The sequence below is a fragment of the Gadus morhua genome, chromosome 21 (genome assembly GCF_902167405.1).
Source record: "Gadus morhua chromosome 21, gadMor3.0, whole genome shotgun sequence".
In the NCBI taxonomy this organism is placed as follows: domain Eukaryota; kingdom Metazoa; phylum Chordata; class Actinopteri; order Gadiformes; family Gadidae; genus Gadus; species Gadus morhua.
The window spans coordinates 21,264,285-21,273,201 of record NC_044068.1 but is presented as its reverse complement, the minus strand read 5'-3'; the positions used below and the strand labels follow the sequence as shown (position 1 = coordinate 21,273,201).

At 44.0% G+C, this 8,917-nt stretch overlaps 1 protein-coding gene across 1 annotated transcript; it reads left to right on the top strand.

Moving 5' to 3' along the window:
* Positions 1-1,759: 1,759 nt before the first annotated feature.
* Positions 1,760-4,691, top strand: LOC115533931 (zinc finger CCCH domain-containing protein 13-like). The gene is made up of 2 exons (XM_030344448.1): positions 1,760-2,236; positions 2,458-4,691. Exons 1-2 carry the CDS (start codon positions 2,116-2,118, stop codon positions 2,763-2,765), a joined length of 429 nt encoding a protein of 142 aa, XP_030200308.1. The 5' UTR covers positions 1,760-2,115; the 3' UTR covers positions 2,766-4,691.
* The last annotated feature ends 4,226 nt before the right edge of the window (positions 4,692-8,917 follow it).

The window sequence follows — 8,917 nt, the reverse complement described above, 5'->3', positions numbered from 1 at the left end:
GTAACACAGGGAACACCGGGAACACAGGTAAAACACAGGACACAGCTCACCACAAACTAAAATTATCCGACCAGGTACAAAGGAAAGACAAGGGCTTAAATACTAAACACAGGGCACACAACGAGTAACAGCTGGAACACATTAGGGGAGGGAGCAGCAATCACACAGGAGGGAAACTTGACAGGACATGGGGAGAAACTAGACAGATACTAAAGTAAAACAGGAAACACACCAAAACAAGACAAAGAAACAGACAGATCATGACAACTACTCATAAAGGAGTGCTTTTTCTAGCAGAAAATGTGGCCTTTGACAATGCCCATAATGACAAAATGATGCCAAGTTAGGTGCAGTGAATTTGATTCTCTCTTGTGGAACTATCGAAGTTCCGACAGATACTTCTGTCAGACATGCGGAAATAGAAATAAAAGGTACATTCAAGCTACACACCCCCACGTCAACAGAATCGTCACTTTCGGGCGACGTGGGGATAAAAACAAACAATCAGTATCCAAAAGGTATTATTCTTTACAATGAACATGTCGAGTACAACGCTTGCTTGGGCGAACAAGGAGGTGGAGACGTTCCTCAGCATTCTTGGGGAGGAAGACGTGCAGAGGGAGCTTGATGGAGCAGTGAGGAACGAGAAGGTCTTCCAGCTAGTTTCTGGTCGAATGGCGATTGCAGGTTACGAGAAGAACACAGAGCAGTGTCGGCAGAAATGCAAAAAGCTCCGGGCCGAGTATCGGAAGGTGAAAGACCACGACAACCACAGTGGCGTCGACGGGAAGATGTGGAAGTGGTTTAACATCATGGACGCAATCTACGGACACCGACCGGCGAGTAGAGGAAGAGAGGGGGCCATCGACATGGCCACCTCTCTGCTCGAGTCCATGTTGGAGCCTACCGGTAAGATTTGATAGATAGCTTCTACTGTGAGCTCTCTGCTCTGTTGGTAATACTTAACAGTGACTTGATAATTGCTAGATATTAGGGATGTGTCGGTTGCGACTGATTCGTTACAACGAACGAATCCCGAACGTGAACGACAAGAACTGGTTCCCCAAAACAAGAAGAACTGGTTCTTTGATTCTTTTTTTTTAACATAAACCAAACATATGGTCACGTAAATAAAATATACGAACGAACAGAGCTCCGTCTCCCCGCGACTTATATTGATTGAGTCGACAACTTTCTCAAAGATTCAGCCAATGAGAGGTAGCAATGGTGTTGGAATGGCACCTGGGTAAACCAATGACAAGGCGGTACCGTCGAATATGCGCGCTTTCTCTGTCTGACGTATCTTAGGTCATACCATTCGACGGGGGGACACTCATATATCCCCCTACATTTTTTCGAGAATAGGCTTGACCTCCATCTGTTTATTGGATAAACGCATTTCCCAATCCCAGGAGTCTTTGCTCCATTCTACGTCAATTTAAGAACAAACAAAGAAATTGAACTGCAGTTCGTATTTTTTATTTATGAACATGCAAGTTCTGTAATGCCTGAACAATGAAGAATTAAATGTAAAGTAAAATAAAATTATAAATGTAAAACCATGAATGAAATATAGAGAGTAAGCAAGTGGTATAAATATTGGTGGGACGTTCGATATACTATATAGCAGGCACCTCCAAACGGCGGACTGCGGTCTTGACGGTCCTATCCGGACCCATGACCAATTAAAAAAAAAATATATATATATAAAAAAAAGTTTTTTTATTTTTTTTAAGATGTAATCTGACGTAACGAACGAATCAAAACGACCGAATCAAATAAACGAATCGTTATAGTGAACTGAACTGAAAGAACTAGTTCCCGGAAAAGAATCATTTTGCCCATCCCTACTAGATATGCACATTAGGGTTTAAAGAAAGTGGGATAATTTCACAGCGTTAAATCGAATTGTTTGCTGTGTTGGGTTGCTAGCCAGTAAGCTGGCAGTCCTTTGTCAGAAATTACTTACCATTCCGGTGATTAAGTCTTTTGTTTAAAGTCATTTGTTAGCTATTGTTGCAGTTGGCCTGACTGAGACTTTAATTTGTGAAATTTTCAGGTGAGGAACCTCGCAACCAGGAAGTGCCTGACTCGGCCTTCCCAGAGGACGAAGACATGGGGTCAAGCCGTTGTATGAGCCCAACACTACCACCAAGAACATCTACACCAGTCCCAGTGGAGAGTGCTGCTCTTTGCAACACCACCAACCCCACCTATCCACGGTCTTTTGCTTTTGGTAAGTCCTAGCAATCACTTTGCTACACATGTTTACAAAATTACGTTTTACGGCTTTATATGATGAAAGTTGAGCTACATCTAACCACACCTACATTGCCACATTTTAGTAATCGGAATTGTAGTGCAATTATGCATTGTGTGTACCTGCATATCAGTACAATGAGAAGCATGCAATGATCAAACAATTTGTATGATGTCCACTATTCCTTTCTGTTACAGCCAAAAGAAGTAGGGCCACTGATGTTACAGCGAGCATCCGGGATATGCAGGAGCGGGAAGAGGAGCGGGAAGAGGAGCGGCAGGAGCGGGAAGAGGAGCGGCTGGACCGTAGACACCGGGTCGCTCGAGAGGAGGCCCTACAGGATGCCATCGATGCTAGACTGCATGAGGATCAACGAGCATGCAGCAGATGGCGCAAGTTGCAGCGTTCAACACAGCCTTCCTCCAAACCTTCAGCCAGAGGGTGCAGGCGTTTGGACACCGCGACCCTGTGCCGTGATCCAGCCATTCAGGGCCTGACCCTCTGAACCTTTTTTTTGTGTGAAGACTTTTTTTCTAAGTTTTAATATGTAAATAAATATTCCTGTATTTTTACTGTTTTTTACACAACAAGCCACAATCATCGTTTTGGCCAGTTCGATGCTGTTATCATTCCTTTTCAGAAGGCAACGCCAACTCCCCTTAAGTCTTCCAAAAGCATTCTCCACCACAACACGTGCCCTGCGGACTCTTTTATTGTACAGCAGTACTGCACTCAACCGTCAGGGAATGCTTTGAGGAGCCAGTTCTGCAACGGATAGGCAGAGTCCCCTAGAATGTAATGACCCGCATTTACCCTGGCAATGTTCCTGGTACAGGCTGGGAAAAGTCTTCCACGCTCCACTAAATCCCACATTGTGGACGTTCTCAAAACTCGAGCGTCATGCATACTCGCAGGCATTCCTGCACACACGCTCCAAAAAAGTCATTTTCCATCCTTGAAGGATGATGGAATGCCAGTCTTTTCTATTGAAGTAGTCAACATGGCACTCCTGTGGGGCTATAATTGGTATGTGTGACCCATCAATGGAACCAAGACACTGCGGAAGGCCCCACTTCTGCTCAATGTAGGCTGCCATTTCTTTGAGTTTCTCCTGGTCAGGAAAACATAATTTCTGGAGCCAACACCTTGCAGGCAGCATTGCAGAACTGTTGCACACATCGACAAACAGTCGTTCTGCTCACACCGAAAAGATGGCCTATGTTCCTGTATTCACCGTTGGTTGCCAGCTTCCACAGTGCGATGGCAACTATTTTCTTTAGGGGGACACAGAGGCGAAAGTTTGTGTCCTGCCTCTGCAGCGCTGGACGCATCTTGTTTAAGAGGTACATGAATGTTTCTTCTGACATCCTGAAGTTATCCACCCACTGTCTGTTGGTGAATTCTGGAACAATCGATTCCCACCAGGTACTGGCTCGGCTGAAAGTCCAAACTGTTGGCCTGCGGCTGTGAATGTCCAACAGCTGAAGCATCTGAAAGACACAAATAGCAAACATAATTTAATAAACAAATGTATTGCTTGTGTTGCAGAGGTGTATTGAAACTATAAGTAATAACTAATGAAAGTACTTATAAGGAGGTGGGGTTAGCAAAGTTAGTTGAGGCTTGAACTTCACTTTTCTATCCATGTAAATTTATACCTGTACTCAACAATTCAGTTGGAAATATTCTACTCTTTGCGAAAAATGCGATTTATCAACACGACAATATGGAGTTTATAAAATATGGTATCGCTCCTGGTTTAAGAGAAATGTTTTGCAATTCAATGAAGGTTAGGCTGTTGTAGAGAACCTATGACTGACCAACAAGACGATAAGTTTGTTAGCAACAGCACGTTTGATGAAGTACTTTGTTACACGCGTGAATAAATTTTTTTACCCGTATGCGTCATCGCCTTTGTCTGGCCATCGGTTTCATCGGTTGCATCCTGAATCAGCTCCAAAAATGTCTTTTTTTCGGCTGCTCTTGTCCTTGTCCTTGTCCTTTCAGCCTCCAAACTTTCGTCAAACAAAGCTTGCATTCGGAAGTTGATTAACTGCCATATGAAAAGCATAAAGGCCATGAACTGTTGCTGGGCGACTTCCATGGTAGCTCTTGGTTTAAGATGTCGCGTTCAACTTTTCCATTGATTTTATTGAGCAGGCTACACTGTGTCGCGCTGCTATGATGTCACAATGTTTACCTAGCTACCGCGGCGATCGACATCCGGCCTACCATAAAGGGTACTGTCGGCAGTGGAAACGCAACCTCGGAACTGAGCTGGGCTATACCGCCCCCTTCCTACCGAACTGAGGCGAACCGAACCGTACTGCACCCTGCAATGGAAAGGCGGCATATGATGCAAGCACACCACTGACGCTTGAGGTAGATGCATCACAAAAAGGCCTAGGCATGGCCAGGGGTGGCCCCAGCACATTTGGCGCTCTAGGCGAGGGGGGGGGGGGGGGGGGGGGGGGGTATGGAGCGATTTTTGACGGGGGGGGGGGGGGGGGGGGGGGGGGGGAATGGAGCGATTGTTGACGGGGGGGGGGGGGGTATGGAGCGATTGTTGACGGGTGGGGGGGGGGGGGGGGAGAGACGTGGCCGATAAGTAATTTTTTTTTTTTTTTTCGGGCGCATTATTTTGCGCTCCCCCTCTAGATGGCGCTCTAGGCGGCCGCCCAACCCGCCTGTAGGGAAGGCCGCCCCTGGGCATGGCGCTTGTCTAGTTCTCTCCCTTTTTTGTGCATTCTCCACTTGAAAGAGATAGGTGCCTCCACTCAGAGTTCCTACTGGGTTTCACTCAATAAACAAATGGTTTTCTCTTCTTATTGAATTCTCAATTGATGGTAAGTTGTAAGCTATTCGGTTGTTAGCCAGGTGAAAAACCTTTGAATCCTAAAACCAGAAAAAGGTTGCTTTACAATGTGAAATTAAACTGATATGTTTTATTTTAATGTGATTGATGTCTATTCAGTAGATTAGGGTTTATTATGCTCTTATTTTTTCCTGCCACAAATTGTGTACTGCCGTAAAGCACAGCTAATCATAGTAATCGTAGTAAAGTAGCTTAACGTATCTTAACGTAGCTAAACCGTAGTTGAGGCATAAGAAACTTACCTTTTCCTGTCAATTAGTTTGAGGTGACACAACGGATACCCAAGATTATGCTTGGAAACATACTTTTTGTTCAGTGTGGATTGTGTTTTGGGAATAAGTAGCCAAATTTTTTCCTTTTACATCGGCCTCGTTTCCTTCTTGGATTTACTTGGAGTTCATTGCCTTACAAAAAGCAAAAGTACAGAAACTTTACGTCCTGCAAGAGTATTAAATAAGTTGCCACTACATATAATATTTACTTCTTATTTAAATAATAACATTCCACCATAATCCTTTTAAATATGATCTCACTAGACAATCACGTATCATAACTCAATCCATTTAACTTAAACAAACATTCTTCAATGAATGTCCATACATCGTCCAAGCTGGCATTTATAGGGTTAACCCAAGCATTACCGACCAGCCCTGTGGCTAACGGTAGCGGGCTAGCACTTGCACGAACATTCAATTAAATTGTCCACAATCTTTGTTTATGAGCTCGGTTTCATACCGGCTGCCACTCTGGTGTTTGTGGATGCCTTGGTTGCACGGTATTACCATGTTTTGGAAAGGACGAGCACTGCACTTCTTTTAAGCTGCCGTCCAAGTTACTTCCGTGTTTGGTGTGGTGTCCTGCCCCTTTTATAGTCTCTGCGCAACATGGACCGGACAATGGTTTCTTCCGGTTTGTGGGTTTATATTGGTCATTCCTTTGGTTTGACTTGACAGCGCTAGTGCAGAATAACAGACCCATTGCATTCGGGTCAAAGACTGACAGAATCTAACAGACTGCCAATCAAGATACGGCAACATAGAACCTGAAATGCTTGCAATAGTTTGTGGAATGTAACTACATCACACTTGCCTGTACGGAAAGTCATTGTGATAACAGACCACAAACCACTTGTAACCATATGTGCATCGCCATGATAAACTTCTCAAAGGAAAAAGCAAGATGCTCTGCGGATCCAAATTACTGCCGATCCAAAGCTCAGTGCACTGAAGGAACTCATTTATCAGCGATGGCCGGAAACCATAAAGGATCTACCCAAAGACCTGCGTCCATATTGGCCATTCAGAGATGAACTCGCTGTGGAGTCAGGAGTCATATTCTAAGGCAGACAGGTACTGGTTAGGGTTAGGGTTAACCCTAACCAGTACCTGTCTGCCTTAGAATATGACTCCTGACTCCAGGGTTAGGGTTAACCCTAACCCAGACTCTACGACTGATGACATCCTAATACAGCTACACATATCACATCAGGGCATAGAAAAAACACAACATATCTACTGGAAGAAGATGAATGACGACATCGAAAGAGCCTCCAAATCATGCAGCGTTTGTGCAGAACATCAAGATGCAAATCCAAAAGAAGCTCTCAAACCGCATGAAATACCGTCAAAACCATGGCAGTCAATAGCTTCTGACCTGTTTGAAATCAATGGCCACCAGCCCACCACTACTTGTTGACTGCAGACAGATACTCAAAATATCCAATTGTGGATAAAGTGCCTACTCCAGTATCGAGCCATGCAGTCACACAGAAAATGCAGTCGTACATGTCATTATTCGGACGTCCAGAAGAATAATTTATCCCAGTACAGAGGACGAGCTTTCCAAAGGATGATAAAATATTGGGGATTAAGACACACCACCAGTTCACCCCACTATCCCAAGAGCAATGGCTTTGTTGAAAGACATGTGCGACACGTCAGGAGCACCGTGAAGAAAACACAACAAAACAAAGACCACCTACACAAAGCCTTGCTACAAATTAGAGTGACACCTATTGACAGCAAACTGCCTTCACCTGCGGAACTGCTTTTTGGTAGGCCTGTCTCCACCGTACTGCCGAGCCGAGCAGATCCATGGTAAAGAGGGACACAGACAGCATCCGGCTCACAGAGCAGCTGTGATGAAAAAACACCACAACTGCGACTGTCGCAGAGAACTCCCTCTACTCCATCCTGGACAACATGTGACTGTGTGGAACAAAGACAGATGAACATGGCACCCAGAAGTTGTCTCCCAAAAGTGCAATGAGCCACGGAGATACATTCAGCAAACACCAAATGGAAACAAGATAAGACGTTGCAGAAGTCACTTGCGTAGACCATACACCACACAAATACAACAAACTACAAAAAGACTCAGCTTTGCTGAGCCACACACACTGGACAAAGGACATGAGGGTCATAGCGATCAATCACAGACCGCACCACCCTGTGGAACTGAGACTGAGCCACCAGACCCAAAGAGCCCTCAGCCAGTGCATACAAGGGTAGGAAGGGCTGCGGTCAAACCATCTCATTACAAGGACTGTGTCTAACAGCGAGATTGATCTTCATTAAAAAAAAACCGAGTGAAACATTACTGTCATGTGAGGAATATGTTTAAATGTGTTGGATGGCAGAGAGAGAAAGAAAAAATAATAGTTTGACAATGTCAATGGATTGAATCATTCTCATGATATGTTAATGCTTAAGGTTTTTAATAAGCACTGAATCGAGTTACTTTTTAAAAGTGTTAATACAGTGTTATGTATTTTCCTTATTCTCTGGCTCAACAGGGGGGATGTTGTGGTATGTAAATGGAACTAGATTATATTATATGCAGAGTGATACATTACTACCGGTGTTGTATTGTTCCTGAACCTAACCTGAAGTAAAGTAGTAAAGTAAGATACATTGGATCTTATCCTCAAGTCTTCTTCCTTATCTCTAAATATCACTTCAGTCCATTGGCAAAGCTAGACCTCTTTTGGGTGTGCTCAAGCCCACCCAAAACTTGCCTTAGCCCACCCTATCGTTTCGCCCTATTCAACCTCTTTCTTTTTTTACACAAGCAATGAGAGAATGGATGTTGTACACTAATGAACAGGCTCAAATGGGCTAGCCGCTAGTGAAATCGAGCACAACCTTCCTGCAGGAATCTCTAACCTCTGATTTGTGGGTGGGGGTCTCCTGTTTGATGAAACCAAAAATGCAGCACGAGCGCACCTAACATAGTTTCTGCTGTTTTGTCTGTCAAAAAGGCTAGCTAGTCTTTATCAGAAAATCCAAGATTTACAGCTGTGTAATAACATGACCAGGTAATAATAATAATATTCATTTAAAAACCTTGACATAATCTGTCAGATGTATTAAATGACAGTTGACCACAAGGCGATTCTATCTATGCCTCCTCTTGAATTGCTTCATGTTTTAGTCGGCAGGGGCTTGCAATGCTGCGTAGCATGATAAGCATGATAAGGTGCAAGGAGCAGAAAAAGTTGACATGGGTGCTGGCATTATTTTATCAGCTGAGGGCGTATTCATTGCCATAACAACTGAGCTAATCAACAAGTACCACATGTTCTAATACTATGAGACTCATGAAAACGCCCTCAGCTGATAAAAGGTGTCGGGGGGCGCGAGCAGCAGACGGGACTTAGTGTCTTATTTATTCAAGGGTCAGAAGATTTACAAGAATTTTGATCTTACAGAGTCATGACAGAGAGACTTGGTGTCTTTATTGATGCTTGAAAGATGAACATATATTATTTTTTTCGAAAGGGA

What these genes read in the sequence shown, in the direction of transcription:
- LOC115533931 (XM_030344448.1), top strand. Translation starts at nt 2,116, where the DNA reads ATGGGGTCAAGCCGTTGTATGAGCCCAACACTACCACCAAGAACATCT. An exon ending in TCCACGGTCTTTTGCTTTTG is followed by an intron (nt 2,237 to 2,457) that starts GTAAGTCCTAGC and finishes TTTCTGTTACAG; the next exon opens with CCAAAAGAAGTAGGGCCACT.